At 36.2% G+C, this 18,301-nt stretch overlaps 1 protein-coding gene across 1 annotated transcript in view; it reads left to right on the top strand.

Moving 5' to 3' along the window:
- LOC149282544 (thrombospondin type-1 domain-containing protein 7A-like) overlaps window positions 1–18,301 on the top strand; it is a 105,726-nt gene that overhangs the window by 72,726 nt on the left and 14,699 nt on the right. Inside the window, exons 8-13 of the mRNA XM_089498112.1 lie at window positions 1,046–1,237; window positions 7,212–7,443; window positions 8,697–8,812; window positions 13,763–13,895; window positions 16,095–16,198; window positions 17,202–17,396. Of these exons, the coding sequence (XP_089354238.1) occupies window positions 1,046–1,237; window positions 7,212–7,443; window positions 8,697–8,812; window positions 13,763–13,895; window positions 16,095–16,198; window positions 17,202–17,396 (972 nt within the window). The remainder of the gene's footprint in view (window positions 1–1,045; window positions 1,238–7,211; window positions 7,444–8,696; window positions 8,813–13,762; window positions 13,896–16,094; window positions 16,199–17,201; window positions 17,397–18,301) is intronic.

Here is an 18,301-nt window from a genome sequence, read left to right as displayed (position 1 = left end):
TTATTAATGTCAAAAACAATATGGCAAAAGAAATCTGTAATCTCTATAAACCTTTTAACTTGACTGAACCTAAGTAAATCTAATACAGTATAACAAGAACAGCAAATGTGTATATATAACACATTTTAACATCTGTTATGCAGCCAGGCAACAAGCTGAATATATCAGTGTCATTATGTGACGTTAATTAGTATTTTAGTTGACAACAATATGTTAACGGAACCTTTTAGCCATCACGTGGCCATATCAACTATCACATCATCTATCTTGCACTGTCTCTTCTCCTTCTAAACTGAAGGAATCACAGATACTGATTCAATTAATTGGTCAGGAATATCTGTAACATTTTCCTGAAGGCAGGGATCAATGTTTGTGTTCCTGTAAAGAAATCACAAAATACTAACATTTAATTGGTGACCTGAAGTAATACTCTAGTTTTTGAGGCATTTTTAAGTAATGTTTTATTGTTTAATTAATATTATTGCAAATGTATTTTATCATCCAGTTTTACTTCTTTCTAGCTATGTTAAAAGAGGATCCGTCATCTTCCCTTCATCCTACATTTTTCAGTTCAGTAAACGTTTACATAGTGTTTACAGATTAAAAATGAACTCAAGGAGCTTTTTGAATTTCTGTTCTCAAGTTTTGCATGATTATTCCTCCTCGCTGTTATTTCTCCTTTTTTTTAAGTTACTGTCCTTGGGATTGGGCTGCCTAGTTGAGGCAACCTTTGTAAGGTCGTCAAGGAGAAGGTGGAAGGGACTTTGGGAAACTCATATGCCACATCTAACAAATCTATAAGTAACTATAATTAGTTTTAATAAATTACTAAAATTTACAGGAAAAATTAAGATTACTCATCATTTTACAGATGAATCAGATATAATTCTCACTTGAGTTACAAAAGAAGCATAAGTAGAACGATAGCCCCAAGAGTGAAAAAAGACATTTGTACATGAGATATAAATAATAAATCATAATAATTTAATGGCCATGTAGTTTTATTTAAATTAGATACAATATTTGCAATTGTATTCTTTCCCAGGAGAAGACGTTGACAGACAGCTATGCAGGGATGCCATCTATCCAATTCCCATTGTTTGTGAGGTTCCGTGCCCGAAGGATTGTGTTCTCAGTACGTGGTCTGAATGGTCCTCCTGCTCACACACCTGTTCAGGAAAGACAACAGAAGGACGACAAACTCGAGCACGCTCTATCCTTGCTTATACTGGTGACGGTAAGTCCACAAATTCTGTTAGACGGAATTGCCAAAATGCGGTGCTTGCTGTTTTTTTTTCTTGTACCTTATACCTAATGCTGAACATGAACATTAAATTCTTCCGGATCAGTAAACTTACATTTGTTTCACATCTTCTTCATTAGAGAAAAATTGGAAGTAAAGTAGACCAGCGTCTTAAAGCATAAACATATATGCTAGAAATCAGAATTTGTTGAAGATTAGGCATGGAATTAGTTTTCAGGCAGAATTTTTTTTTCTAAGATTTATTATCCAAACTATTATTTCAATAGCTATATAAAAAAATAACATAATAGCAATAGGTAACATACCTCAATAAAATATGTGCATGTTAGGAAACAGTGGATGTCAAATTGGCATTTTATTGGCACAGCAACTCAGATTTTGTGGTGAACACGATAATTAGTGAGCCATTATAACGAGACAAAGCAACCACCATTCAATTTAATTAACCAGGGCAGAGAAGTCGATTGGAGTAATTTCAAAAATGGTTACAGAATAAGGCAGATAACTTGCAGGGCTCTGGCATGGCACATAGAGTTGTTATAATCTGGAGCGGGCTAAAGTAGAGCAAATCTCTGTATCCAAAAATAATGGAGATGCATTTACAAGAGCTACAGTTACAAAATATTGTATAATATATAAGTGAAAAGCAGATTTATTCTAGTCACGTTCCACAAAAGAAGAAACAAAAGAACATTCAGAGGGCACACGCCGTAGAACGTCCTTACAGGAGGTAAATTTAAATTCAGAATGGACTGACAAGCCACCAGACTTGGAACATGAAAGCAATCCAAGCTGACAGACTGGCTCTCTCCAATGCTTCAAGGTGAAGCAAATTTGTATTCTAAGAAGACAAAGTCCCTTTATAATTGCAGACCTTAAATCTAAAGTTCTAACAAGCAGCGCATTTAGCTGAGGCTGAATTGGTCAGATGGATTTTTTTAAAAGCTGATCAGTCATGAAATAGAAAAAAGAACACTTAATTAATTAGATAAACAGGTGAACTGCAGTAGATGGTGAAAAATCAGCAGCTACACATCTGTAAAATAGTTGCTGCTATATTATACAGTCTTAATATGCAGGGCCGGCCGAAGACTTATCGCCGCCTGGGGCGAAGTTTAAAATGCCGCCCCCCGCCGACGCCGGGGGGGGGGCGGCATTATCTACCCCCCCACCGCTACTTACCCTTAAACAGTCCTGCGGCGAGTCTCCCTGTGCTGCCACGGTGCCGGCTTGTAATGCTGAGCGCCGGAGATTCACGTCACTTCCGGCGCTCTGCATTACAAGCCGGCACCGAGACCGAACAGGGAAACTCGCCGCAGAGGAGAGAGAGAGGGGCGCCGAGCGGGTAAGCGAAAACCACTCGGTGCCCCTCTCTCTCTCCTCCGCTTCAAAAAAAACAAAAAAAAACCGCTTGGGGCGGCAAAGTGCCGCCCCTTCTGAAGTGCCGCCTGGGGCAATTGCCCCAGTCGGCCCCATTGTAGGGCCGGCCCTGTTAATATGAGACTGTTATGATTATTTTATCATTAAATAAATGGAAGGTCAGTTTTAGTTTAAACCTTAAAAATATTCTATAGGGCGGTCTATTAAAAATCACTTTTAGAGAACCATCCTGGTTTATTTATGTTCCCCTTGGAGTATAATTTGGTTTTAGGACCATTGCTCTAGATAACTCTGTATGTTCCATATTGAACATCAAGAGCCTAATTCTGTTAGGAGCACAAAAACAAGATATTTACTTCAATTCATCTTTTAAATCTGTATTTGTAACCAGCTTACACAGCAATTGCTGTAGCAGTACAACACGTGTTACAACGAAATTGCCCCTAAGGTCTGCATCTAAACCACAACCATGTAAGACTGATACATTTATTGCATGGATCTTAGGCAAGTAAGTATTCTAAATTGGTGAAACCTCACTTTGCAGGCAGTTCTATTTTATAACCTTTGACGTGGTCTATTTAATCGAGAAGTGATATTTTTCTCATAGAAATCGTTGACCTATGAAGGCTAAAACAGACTAACAGTAAAGTATGTCTTAAAGTATAGGAGCATCTTTTACGGCTGATATCATCGAATTGAACTTAATTTGTGAATTATGTTAACTTAGCGGATGCACAGAGTTTTACTTTGATCTATTATGCTCACTGTGGAATCGGTTGTTATGGTATTCACTCACTAAACGTGAGTTTGTAGTATTTCTGCCCTGGAAGCTGAATTGGTTAATGATGAGTATATAGTTAGCGGCCAATCTACATTTTCATGGAAAGTCTGAATTTAACATCTTCTTTGGCTCATTGAGTCAAGCCAAAGGACCGCTAATTCCGACCCAGTCTGGCAATGTAATTGGAAAAAATGCAGAGAAAAACAAAACCAACACAGTCATGAATGCTTATGAGGGAATAGATTTTGGCTCCTTAAGAATGCTGAACTAATCTATATATGTATTAGAAAATAACTTATGTATTTACTAAAATGTTGCCAATATCACTATAGAATATCATTCTGTTTAACAAAACTAATCGAAAATATTTCTAGCATGAATCCTGCCAACAAGAGATTGTTGGTAATGATGTTTTCAAAAGGAGTGCCTGATAGAGCTCCCCACTTACACTTTGCAGTTGCATTTGCAAGTAATTTATCAGCTACTGCCCACAACCCTGGGTACTGACCATTAGAATTTCTTTTATTGTGATTTTAGTTTCATTTCAGATTTGTATATGTGTACATAAATCAAAATATAAAATAAACTGGATTTTCCATCCAAATGTACTATTGGCGGTACTCCACAAAATTAAAAGCGTACAATTCTAACATGTAAGATAATAAGGTCCTTTCACATGTGCAATGGTAGAAAAAATAGATTTTTTCATAAGTAGATTGCTGCATATTTATTCTGTATCTTCCAGTGATCCTAAATTGATAATGACAATTATAATTACAGTACCATTACCTTCGGGCTACATGGATGACATTACTTGACTTAAAAAAGGTCAATACTCTGGAGCAAACATTTAAAGTCAGGGGGTATTTTATGACATTTACAAGGATTTATACATAAAAAATATATGTTACAAAGGTTCCTTCTGCTGCTGGCTTGATGCCTATTGTATAAGTGATACTTATAATTTAAACAACTATTTCTCATGGTTTGGTATTCTGTTTATTTGGTTTCACAATGTAAAAGTACAAAAACAAAAGTGAGAGAAACTGTCCTGTAGATGAAAATAGTATTTTCTGGAGTCAACAGTCAAAAGTTTATTAATTTGGAGATTAAAACAGTAATTGTTGGTGAGTTGAACAATTTTAAAGAACATTACAAATTGGGATACGGAAGCACCACAATGTTCATACAAAGTTACACCTGTTTGGAAAAGCTGGCCCTAAATAACTTGGATTCTTAAGTTTTGTAGAGTTTCTCAGCTAGTAAGGACTAAATCAAGGGCTTATGAGGTCCAATATGAAGTAATACTCCATGATGGATATTCTTTTTTAGACTTTAGTACAGGATAGTCACTAAAAGAGACACTTGTAGCCTTTTATGGCATTTTAACATGCTAACTTCACTGTGTATTGTAAAGGGTTCTCAATGAACACATATGACCCTGGTTTAAAAGCATTTATTTTTACATTTCTGATGAAGTCATAAAAATCGTATCTATTTTACTTTCTGTAAACAAGAGAGACTAGGTTGAGCCTTTTGTCTGTATATGACAAAGTGTTTGAATCACCCTGTGCCTTCTTGACATCTATGTAATCATTACACAGTAAGGTCATAAAATAAGATCAGGCTGTAATTTTAGCAGAGCGGAATAGAATTCATCATGAGACTGATTGGGCTCCATAAACCACTGTTTTATAAGTCTACCTTCATTTTTGGAGGTTATCATACCTGGAAACTTCCCAAGGTTGACCAAATGGAGCACACCATATCCTGCTAGTTATAAAAGGCAGCAGGGAGGTGTGGCCAAGTCAGTGTACCAAGAATTAGAACAGAGACACGAATACAAGTTAACAAGTTTTGGTAAATAAATATAAGGCAAGTAAATAATAAGCCAAATCAGAATCCAAAAACATAAGACGAGCCAAGGTCAGGAACTGGAACAGGTAGTCATACACGCCAAGACCAGGAATGGAGAGGTACTCATAGTCAGGAACAGGCCGGGTCATTCACAGGAAGCATTGCAGATAGGCCCGACCCTGACAAAGAATCTTTGTATTCGTTTACTAATCTCCTTGGTCCCTTCCCCATCTAGCCTACCTTATCTATGCAGCATCACAGGGGTTAACGGGAGCGGAAATCCATAGGTTCGCCGTCAGGAGTTAAAAGCCGTGCGAGCGACTCTATTGGTAGCCTGCAGGGGCCTCCTCTGGCATCAACCAATAGAGTTGCTCGTATGGACCTTTAAAATCCTGCTGCGTAGTGCGTACTACGGTAATCCCAAATTAACCCCTTCTACAAAAAATGGCAAAAACCAAAGGAAAAAACCGAAGACGAAGAATGTACACGAATATTCGCCTGAACCGAACACAGAAAGACAAACACTAAGTGTTTGCCGGCACCCAAGTCTACTAAAAACCTATTCTGAAAAATTCTACGTTTCTGTCTGATTTGACCTTGAAAAGGGAAAATTGCTGTTATGTCCCAATTTAAGTTATATTACATGAACTGCAGCTCTCGTTGTTCATATCCACAAAGGTTTTTTCCCCATTTTTATTCTCTCACATTAAATTAATTTATAAGGAATTGTCTGCGCCTGGAGACTATTGAACCAAGAAAAAAGATGATTCTTAAGAAATAACTTTTGTCCCTGAAGCTCCAGTCAGCTTGCAGAACCATCTATCTCTCTTGACATTCCTGATTTGGGAAAATAAATAATTTAATCCTATGACATTTTGCCAAAGGATTTTATTCTTTTTATAGTGTGTAGTATTGCTACAGATATTTTTTTTCCTATGATGTTCACACCAGTATAATATGATGACTTATTTTTCTTTTAACATCTATCTGTGAAAGAAACATAAAATATAATTAAATTTAGTTGTTTTAGGTGTAATAATATAAACAGTGATTTAAACTGCTTAGGCTTAGTCATTTTTACTAAATCTAGGTCACTAATGTCCATCATTCCTAACTGAGTAACATATATCCCAGTGGGAGAGATACATGAACAGCTTGAGATTTCTGAACGATAAAGGATATTTAAATGCATTAAATTCAACTGAGTTAGAAGGCATTTTGGTTATTTCCATGTAAGCCAACTCACACAGGGATTTATACAGCGCTGGGCTTCCTACTAGGTACACTACATAGCAATATAATTTAGAGGATTTAGAGTAGGCTTGATTAAGCATTAATGTGTTAAGTATGACTAATTTCAATAATTTCATTTTTGCGTATAGACATACACAGGGCCATCTTTAATGCAGGACAAAGGTAGGAGCTGTTCGTTAGGTCCCCTACAACAGCTGCCATAGTCCTGAGGTGGAGGACTGAGCAGCCGCCAGCACAGACCATACCTAATGCTTCCTCCTATGAGTTCTGCTGGAGGCCGGTGGTATGTAGACTGAGAGTAGGGGAGAGGTCTGTACTGGTAGAGGCACAGATCTTCAACTCCACCCAGGTATGATTAGGGGAGTTGCAAGGGACCTATGAGGGGAAGCTTGCCCTGGACCCATGTATCTTTAAAGATACCCTGACCTTACCCTATCAATACTGTTTAAGTACAAATTAAGTTTCTCTTGGTACTTGAGCTTTGGTCTGGAAGTCCTTAAAACTATCACTACATACATTAACCATAACAGTGCTTTATTCCACAATGTCCTCTTATTTCCTCTCATTTAAAGTATTTTACAGCAATTATATACATTTTACATTTTCTGTAGGATGCATATACATATGTGTCACTGTTATTCTTATTTGCTTATTTTTATATACTGCATGTTACAGGAGGAGTTCCCTGCCCAGAGAGTAATACACTGCAAGAGATAAGAAGCTGCAATGAGCATCCTTGTACAGTGTATCACTGGCAGACAGGCCCTTGGGGCCAGTGCACAGAGGATGTCACAGTGTCAGGTTTTAACTCTACAAGCTGGAACGGTGAATCCACTTGTGCTCTTGGAATGCAGACAAGAAAAGTCATATGTGTTCGTGTCAACGTGGGACAGGTTGGACCTAAAAAGTAAATATAACAAAATTTGTTTTTAGGCTTTAATCTGCTTAAGAAGTACTATTTATGTGTATCCTGTTACATGTTTATCTTGAGTATAAAAAATTTAGTTATTTAGCAAATATCACTTGCAAGTAAACTAAAATCAAGTTAGTTGAACAAAATCATGTTACAATTTAAGAATATTTCCTAAAACCAGTTGTAGGTTTAATTTATTACATAAAATCCATTGCATGCAACCTTTCTAATGACCTGTATTTAACAATCCAGCACAAGAAAAAACAAACGAAAAATAAAAACATAATTGACACTTTATTTTCAATTCATATAGGCAATATTTAAATTTAAAAGGTTATCAGATTGGTATTAGAACTATGTAACTTACTTTTTCAAGGGGGTTATCCAGCTACCCTTTAAAGGCATTGACTGCTATGCTATAAAAAATCTAACCTTATAAGTGAACTCCAAAATGTAACTGAAGAATAATCTTTCTGTGGGCTTGAATATGAAATCCTTTATATACTGTATATCTGTATATGAATAATTACTTATATGTAGAGAAGAAGCTAAATGTATATATCCAAAGCAGGGCAGCACATGCTTCCATTATTTGACTTAATTTGGAACCTTGGGCTGACAGTTGCCCAGTTGTCCAGAGGTCCAAAGATAATCTCCCTATGACTTGTTATATACTCAAGCAGCCTTAGCAGTAGATGCTGTAAAATGGAAATGGCAACTTTATTGTCTTAAATATATAGTTATAGATATATCAGAAAATTGCCAGCACATCCATCAGTACAACAGCTGGCTGGACTCTAAACATTTTATGAAGGTAATTATGCTGAACCAATTTTGGGATATTTGAAATTGGATGTGCTGGTTTTCACAGCAGGAACTCAGCACAAAATGATGAGTACAAGCCAGGAGAAATTGCTTTCCCATTTTAAGCAGCCAAACAGATTTCACATATCTACAGCTATGTAAAAGTATCAACTTCCTTTGAAAAGGCTATTTTATACACAAGAAGCTATGTGTCCTTACACAAACACTCAAATAATAGAAATGTTGACTTGTTCATAATATTTTGTGAAGTGCTATGCATCATACACTTGAGACTTCCAAAAATTATTTCTTAACTTTGATATTGCACTGTTCATTTGTTTCATAATTATCCTATGTATATATTTTTAACATTCCTTCGACATTTTAATACATATAAATAAATGCATCTTTGATTCCAAATTAATTAATATTGCATTCTTTAGATGTCCCGAAAGTCTACGACCAGAAACAATGAGACCATGTTTGCTTCCATGTCGAAAAGATTGCATTGTGACTCCATATAGTGACTGGACGCACTGCCCGACCTCCTGCCAAGAAGGTAAAACTACTGCTTACAATTATTCTACTTTTCATCTATCTATCTATCTATCTATCTATCTATCTATCTATCTATATTATCTTGTTTGTCAGTGAATGATATATATGAGTTATTACAAGAATTCATACCTTTTACAAGTATTTTTGTCATTGTTCCACAGTATGATTATATTTCCATCCTGAATCATGTTATCTTTGATCCCTGACTGAACCTGTGACCTAGAAAATGCTTCCAGTGTAAAAAATCAACTCCACACAGTAGAATGATCATGAGATGTAGGTCAGCGTTAACCCTGACTAAGCACTATGTGAAATAACTCAGGATCTCATAAAGCATTATTAAGCATACTACAGAGAAGTGAAGAATATACACAATATGACAAAACACCCATATATAACTTCTTCAATAGGACTATTTCATATGACAATTGTTTGTTTTTTTTATGTATTCACTATTAATGAAATACACAAAGGGTTCTAAATCTCTCTATTTTCAAATTTAACTACTTAAAATATCAAGTCTGTCCTGCTTAAATAATCTTTATCTGAAAAAAATATTTAAAGGGGAATGACTATTTATTTTTGTAAATATTTTTTGTAGAACTTTACATAGTCACTGTGTATTGGCTAACCAATGTTCTTTCATTATTGTTACTCATTAAACAAATTAACTATTCCTGTAATCTTTCTATATAACAACATACATTGCTTGATGTCCAAATAATATTTCCAGCACCTGTTCCCTCTCCTTAAAGACTCCAACTTAGGTCTAATTTAGGATGAAAATGACTAGGTATTTTATTCTGAAGGCATTCACACCCAGAATATCTCACACCAACTCAGGAACAATACTCACAGTGCTTCCTCAGAACCTTTTATATTTGCCATTATAATCCTTATTTAAATATTTCATCAGTTTCCCAGCTCGGAAAATCATGACCAAAACTTACCGTAGGCCTCCCAATCTTCCATTTAGTTGACCTCCTGAGCTAGACATTATTGGGAATGCTATGGGGTAAACTAGTGAAAGTTCCAACTCCATCTTCCGGTGCCTAATGCAATACTTTTATACTTATGCCTCTCAACCCTGTCAGGGTATAGGCCACCAACTATAGATCTCCAGAGTCCTCTGTCCTGGGCCATTATCTTTAGCTGGTTTCTAGGTGTAGCCCATCTTTTTGGTGTCAGTCTCAAGGTCACTGTTGCAGGTGTTCCTTGGACAGCCTCTTTTCCACTTGCCTTGAGGTTTCCACCTCAGTGCCTTTCGGGTGATGGCCAGACAACACACCTGCTCCTCTTCTAACTCTAACATCCTGCATGGATGTTGTGAACATCTTGCTTATACAGACATGGTCTTTCTGGTTCTCTGATGTGCTGTTTGGCGATATCCAGGTACTTTTGTGGATCTGCTTGTGAGGAAAGATACTGCTGCTGCAATACATATATAATACCTGTATTTTATTTTTAGTCTGCTGTGACAATATTCAGTTTTGTGGTGAAGAAACCTCATTGCCTGTTTTGCAGAAGTCTCTTTGTTGCTCCTATATCCTCATTTGGCAAGCCTTCCGTCCCCCCTGACAGGTCTATGTTTGGTATTTTTGACCCATCTCTCACTTATCCCTAATCCTATGCATCTAAAATTAACTGACTCAGAACCACACCAGGAGTTTCTGTTCTCCATAGCTAAACCAATGCCTTTCACAATCCCTGTGCTGTTTCACTACCTGTCTTTTAGGTAGTTTCCAGTGTCTGGTCTGGCGTATGGTCCTGTGGGATCTGGCACTAGAGCAGGAGGTAGTCCTCACAGGGAGGGCTGTTAAGAGCACTAGCCGAGGGGCTATATTGCACAGTATCCTCATTGAGGGGGGGCCCCTGCGGTGTTCCCGGTTTATTGCCCCACCGTGCTAGGAGAATTGCATCTGGTGGTTGAGCTTTCATGCACTGTTACACTTACACCTAGGCCAATTTCTCATGGGATCTTGCTGAAGGTTTTCTAAAATTTGTGCTAAAAAAATGTCATGTCATACCATGAGTATTTTGATGCTAACGTTACAGTGTGTTTTTAGAAACAAAACGCTGTGGCCTCTTCGAACCCTAACTCTGTGTTTTGTCTTTATTGGGTTATGGGTGGGTAGCTTATGGTAGGTCCACCTGATTAGATGGTGCCCGAGTCATGTGTACATTTTCAGACTGATTAAAATAAAAGAAGCCACAGTGCTGTGAAATCCACTGTAGGGTATGCATTATCAACCTTCCAAATTAAATCTTTTCTTTTATATCTTGCAGACTTATCAACTAAGTCTTTAATATTTTCTTAACATAAAAGAAACATTTTTATTTTCAATTTATATGCTTTCATTCAAACACCTTTTATCTTTTTGTCATCCTAGCATTTTAGTTCCTCTTACGCAGGCAAGCCCCACTACAGGCATCAAAGTATTTAGCTATGTTCATAAATGGCATTTACATTATGATGAATTTTAATTCTAATAGAACTAAAACAAAAAAACCCTAACCCATTGGCAATATAAGTTAATTGTATTTCTGATTATTTTGCTCTCTTTTCATCTTGACTGTAAGAGAAAGGGGAATGATATGGGATAAGCACTCTGTTTAATTAATTTCTTTACCCTCTGCACTGATCTCCATGTGGAAGCGTTAATTTGTTTGCATATGTTATCAAAAATCATGAAGGTTCAGATCCAGAATACTGTGCTGGTAGTGGTTACTTTGAAATATATGAAACTGTATTGATGCATGTGTCTAGCATAGTTTAATATAATATTGGAATGATTCTGGTGGTATTTGTTTAACATGTATCCTGAATAGCTCATGTGAGTTATTGTGACCAGCAGAACACAAGCATATTTTAGAGAATATTTAATTAATAGCTGGAGTTGAATGCTCTGGCCTTGGGCAGTCTTCTGTACATATGGTGTGCTACCCTTATCGAATCTGAAATATTAAAGCTGATTTAGTGTGTACATAGTGTAAGTACAGTGTGAATATGACAAATGTTTGAAATTCTAAGGTTTTGGAACTTTCACGACTTCAACATGTAGATTGAGAGGGTTGTGGTTTAGGCTGCTTAATAATTAATTAGAAAAAAATATACAATTATTTTTAAAGTTTTATTTTTTTGCGGTAACTTTACAGTGAAGTATGACAACCAATGTGAAAGGTTATGAGCGTTATGAGCAAAATCTGGTATCTGATAAGAAACAACCAAACAACCGGATACTATAATCTTCTTATTCTCAATCCAATTCAGCTCCATTTTTTTATTCTCTAACAATCAATACCGCAATATAAGTTTGTTTATTTGTGAAACAGTGTACTACGTGTGCAAACAAACATCCATATCTCTTTCCCCATATGTATTGCTTAGCACAGGGTTGGTTTGGCTCGGCTCAACAGCAGGAGATCATCATTGACTGCAATTTGAAAATGTAGGATGGAAAAACAGAGGTGTCAGATTCATCAACAGAGATAAAATGTGTCACTGTTTTTTCTAAATCTTTTTTCTATCATAGTCTATTGAAAACCAGTTATTGAATTATGAAAGGTGAGATTTTCTCCAGATATTGGGTACAAAAATGATCTGATGATCAGAGGCGTATATAGGGTATGGCAGCCATGGCACGTTCACCGGCATTTTTTTATTTTTTTTTGATGCGGAGGAGAGAGAGGGGCGCCTAGCAACCGCTCGGCGCCCCTCATTCTCCTCCACGAGCCCTCTACCCCCATCCCGGTGCCGGCATTTCATGCAGAGCGCCGCAATATGCCCAAAAAAGTGATGAGGGAGGGGGTTAAAAAGTGATGAGGGAGGGAGGGGGTTAAAAAGTGATGAGGGAGGGGGGTAGATATAAGTAAAGAGTGTGCATTAATGTGTGGATGCATTGAGTGAATGAGAGAGAGCATGAGTTAATGTGTGGATGAGTTGTCTGAATGAGGGCGAGCATGAGTTAATGTGTGGATGAATTGTCTGAATGAGGGAGAGCATGAGTTAATGTGTGGATGAGTTCTCTGAATTAAAGTGTGAATTAGTGAGTGACTGTAAAAGTGTTTGTGTGTATCATAGATGTATAATTGTGGAAGGGCAAAGATGGCACTAGCAGGAGGTTTGAGCCTTGGGGACCGAGATGGCACAGGCAGGGTGTATATGGGACAAAGATGGCACTGGCCGGACTGTTTGGGGACAAAGTTGACTTATGGTGGGCTATTTGGGGACAAAGATGGCAAATCTTATGTGTGTAATCTGGGTGCTGGCCAGGTTCTATGTCGGCAGTGTGGACGCCAGGGCTGGCTTTGCGGTGTGCAACCTGTGATCTATGCCTGTAATTTAGGGGGTTTTAAATATACTTTTAATGCCGTGTTTTTATGTGAATTCCAATTGATCTTTACCTGCAAAGCTGGGTTTTTGTGTTATGCTGTAGATCCATATCTGCTATGCTATGTTTCCATACATTATGTGTACCTGCAAATACAGGGTTAATATGTCTTATTCAGTTGATCTATACCTGCGATGCTACGTTTCATATATTATTATTGTATACCTGCAAATACAGGACTTGTATGTCTGATTCTGTTTATTTGATATATACCTTCAGTGCTGAGATCACAAGTGAATTTCAATTGATCTGGGTTTGCGTGTTGATCTATACCCGCTATCGGCAGCAGGGACTAATATATATATATATATATATATATATATATATATATATATATATATATATGCAGCAGGGGCTAGTAAATGGGTTTTTATTTGGACAGGGGCGCAATTTCAGTGCTTGCCATAGGCGCTATTTTCAGTAGATACGCCTCTGCTGATGATATTTACTTTTCAATATCCTTATAACTTTAAAAGTGTTTATATGGTCATTTTTTTTTACCAATCACCTTCCGGAGAAAGGATTTATTTATAGTAATCAGCCCATGTTTTCTGTTTTAGGTGAAACTGCCATTAAGAAACAGACTCGACATCGGGTTATTATTCAGCTTCCTTCATATGGTGGCCGGGACTGTCCTGACACATTGTATGAAGAAAATGATTGTGAAGCCCCAGCTATCTGTCACACTTACAGGTGAGAAAATTCACTTAGCGGAGTTGTACCATTTGTACGCAACTACTTTCAGTCATTAAATTTGATCTTGTCATAGCAAGATGATGGATTCTACGTTTCAGCTTCTGAGCTGACAGCCTTTGTAATTGTATTGTATTTCCTCAGACATTAAATTACCTGTAATGATTTTATTATTGCATTGCACATTTTGAGTCATCTGAAGTTATATATATTTAGTTACACTTGTACCAGGTCATCTACCTTTCTGTGTCATATTTGTAGCCATCTCCTGTTTTGTTTTTTCTTTTATAATTGGGTCTAGGGCCCATTCACATATAATGATATACAACAATAACATACATTCCTGTCATTATATAGGTTATTGCATGACAAATATAAATGGGCAATTCCACTGAATTCATAGGAAAGCTAAAATTTAGCAACTACAAATAGCATGCAGGAGACAGTATCATTTACCATACAAATCCAAATTCTCTTGGAATTTCTGACTAGTAGCCAAGTTCATTAGATCGTAGTTTAGAGGCAATTTTTATGTGGCATACATATGAATATAAAATATACGTTGACAGGAGGTGACAGACTCTAAAAGAAAGAAACTGCATTAATTGGCCTGTTATAGTAGGTCTCATTACATAGAATCTGCAATGGATTTCATTGTGTTGAAATTGTTTAAGAGGAAAGAGAAAAATAAAAGATGACTCCATAAGTTACAGGTTGTTTTCCTAACATATTTTTTTCTTTTTTCTGTGATTCTTTGCGCACTCAAATGAAAAGTAATTGGAACACAGTCATTAAATAAATCCTCCCGATCTTTTTTTTATATAGTGAAGTAAAGTCCTGCTAATAAATTGTTTGTATCTGTTATTCTGGAAGAAACATGTGAATAATGTAGTAGAACCCCACAGACTGGAATAACTTTCCTTTTTTTTTTTATTATAAATAGAATCCCTCAAACCCTCTATGGGAAAAATAGAGTGTCTTTGGAGACCCTAAAATATCTCCATTAAAAGGATGGGCCTATTATGGTATCATGTAGGTACTATAACACAGCATGAAAAACAGACACCGCGGAAAGGCACTAGCTACACTCAGTCCCGAGGGCAAGCCCAAAGTGGCCCATTGATAAAGCAACGCAAAATATATTTGGTAGACCATATACTAAATGTGCATTATACAGTCTTGTTTGAAACACTTACATAAAGGAAATACATAGAAAACCCCAAAAAAGAAGCGCAGTGCATCATGTAAATTACCCTTTTTTACTGTAGATACCCTGGTGGCTATATGCGGAATCACAAGTAAAACACACAAAAAAACCTATGCTTAAAAAAAACCAAACTAAAATCATATGAGTCCAAATTGGGAATTCCCCCTTTCCAGCGCTCCTCCAAAACTCTACAGGCAGTTGTACTGTAAAAATCCAAAGCATATTGAAAAACAGCCGCAGCACTTTAGTTGCATAGCAAGTGATATATTAATTTGTGTAATTTGAAGAAAAGATCTCTGGGGGCTAGGGCCTATTTTATCATCATGTTCTATAACTTTAGGTGTGCTTCCTCTAAATAGGCAATTATCTTGCTTATATTAATGGTAGTTCCCATTTTTTTATGTATTAACCTTTTTCTTTGTTGAACCAGATCAACCTTTTTAATACCAGAGCCTCTTTAGCCTACAAAATATATATAAAAAAAAAAAATCTTAGGAATCATCAGTATTACTATCCCTGGTGATTAACTATAATGAAAAGAGTTCAAAGGTCCATATGCTAGCATTAGACATAGAATCAAGATTTCCCTGGGACACCTCCGGGAAATAAAAATAAACATCTGCTGTCAATATGATGACATGGTAGGGTCTCAGTAATACATGCTTAGGGCAGATTATTTTTGTTATTGTAGTGCAGTAAAATGTCAATATGGCACCCCATAGTTTTCAGATTTACAAACAAATTATATATGATTTCTAAGTTTGAATGTTAGGTAGTAATGGGCTATTATTAATTTGATCATCATTAACTGTCACTCTTTAAAAAATACACAAACCATCTACCTAGTCCAATAAAAAAACATAATGTATATATATATATATATATATATATATATATATATATATATATATAATGTTACGAATAGCATTTAGTAATGATTTGGGCAGTATGTGTATGAATAAGGTATTGAATTGTCATGTTATTGAGTACAGGTGGAAGACACATAAATGGAGAAGATGCCAAATGGTACCGTGGTATGTCCGTCAGGACAGTCCTGGAGCTTATGAGACTTGTGGCCCAGGACTACAAGCCAGAGGTGAGACATTCTGCAATTATATATCCTATGCATTATTACTAAATGAAAAAAATAGATAAACTAATATTAGTGTACTCTACTATGCTTTTCAACACTCGCATGACCATAGTTACATTCCAGTTGCCCCAGGCACAAACACTGCTAAAAAGGAGGGAGGCAGGCATAAATAGGACACGATCAGAATTAAAAATTGGCAAAAGTTGGAAGCACTGTGTGGGCATGTGTAGGGATGTGTGGGCATTCTACAGTTAAAGCCCTCTCCCTTTTTGGCCCTTCTACCAGAGAAATAGTTCAGGGCAGCATGGATTGGGGGTAGAGGATAGGATGCAGCTGTCACTTCACTATTTTTTATACTCACTGATTAAAGTATCTGATGTGAAATAGATTTGTAACTGTTGTTTCTGTTTCATAATTTGATTTGCCACCTGTCTTATGTCTTACGCTTATGCATCATTCTGCTGTACAATTATGTATCACAATTCATTTGCAATTATGATTTAATTTAAGACGTTATGTGAAAATTGAAATTAAACTAAACAATCTTTTTTATTCAATCGATTGTATATAATGTACCCAGGTTTCAGAAAATGTATCGATAAACATATTTATCATTGATGGTTTATAGTTCTGCAATATTTTTAGCAGCTTGAGATGATAGTTGATATATAATCAATCTTCAGGTTAAGCATATTAAGACTAATATTGTTTGGAATAACTTGACTGCATTCTGGTTGATCTTGCATGATGGTCCACATGACTGCTGAGTTTACCCAAGCTGAAAACCCTTTGACTTTAGTGTAGACCAACTCTACAGCCCAGCTCTTAAGCAACTCACCACAGCTGAGTTTGCATTATGTTCATATCAACCTAATGGCTTGAATTTGGAGATGAGCATTGCAGCTTGATATTCTGTAACGCCATGTCAAGTATATTATTTGTCAGTAGGGCTGAATGGGATATCCAACTGTCCCTACTGACCCTTTAATCCTTTTCTTTTACTTAGCAATTACATGTCGCAGGCAAGATGGAGTTCAAGCAGATGTCACAGATTGCCTCAAACATGCAGGTCCATTTCCAGCTTTAACCCAACACTGTCAGATACCATGCCAGGATGATTGTCAATTTACCAGCTGGTCGAAATTCTCACCATGTAATGGGGACTGTGGAGCAGTCAGGACAAGAAAGCGCTCACTTCTTGGTATGTTTAAAAATGTTAACCAAACTTCCAAACCATTTCTCTCACCAGTCCATCACACTAAATATACTAAGCAGGAGAACCCACAGCGTAGCTGTACCTAAAACAATACTGATGATTTATACTATTGTGTTTGTAGAACTATAGATTATCTACAATTCTGTAATATTATTCCTTGAAAATATAGTTTATAAAAACCATAAAATGCTACATTGCAATCACATTTTTATGCCCAAAATGTAACTGACCGCTTTGTTTTGACAGATGAATCTAGATAATGTAGCCTTATTACAAGAAAAAGTGAAAGTTAATAATAACATGCACTCACATTTAGTCGTATGAAGATAAAAAGGGGCACTGCTTTTAGGAGCTTACAATCTATTATAAGATTAAAGGGAATGAGACAGAAAGTGACTTTATTATTTACTTTTGCTTGTTATGGTAAATTTATAAAAACAGACCAAGTAGTAACATTTCATTACAAGGCAAACAACATTCTTCCTAGTTTTGAAACTCGCCTGCCTGATAATATAGTAATAAAATGTAAAACAAAGGAATGACAAACACTAAAATGAACTATTTTCTTATTGGTGCCTTCCCTTTTTATATGTAATATAATAAACAGGATATTGAATAATATTATCTGTTATGATAAAAGAGCGAGAAGACATTTTTTAAATATTATACTTCATATTCGGGTATGAAGAAAACATAATATGAAAAATATTTGCATCAGTAAGGTTAAATTAAAACACTCACTTTTTAAATAAATCATACGTTTTGTTAATATTGATTTTTAATTTAAAAAAATGTAAAGCTTTTTTTCTCTCTCTCATAGGTACATTAAAAAAAAAATCTAAAAAAAATGTGTAGCCTTTGGGGTTATCAAAATGTTGTAAAATCTGATT

This window comes from Sceloporus occidentalis, unplaced genomic scaffold, assembly GCF_023333645.1.
Source record: "Sceloporus occidentalis isolate IW3139 unplaced genomic scaffold, rSceOcc1.0.p SCAF_113, whole genome shotgun sequence".
Taxonomy (NCBI): domain Eukaryota; kingdom Metazoa; phylum Chordata; class Lepidosauria; order Squamata; family Phrynosomatidae; genus Sceloporus; species Sceloporus occidentalis.
This window is presented reverse-complemented; position numbering and strand designations above follow the sequence as displayed.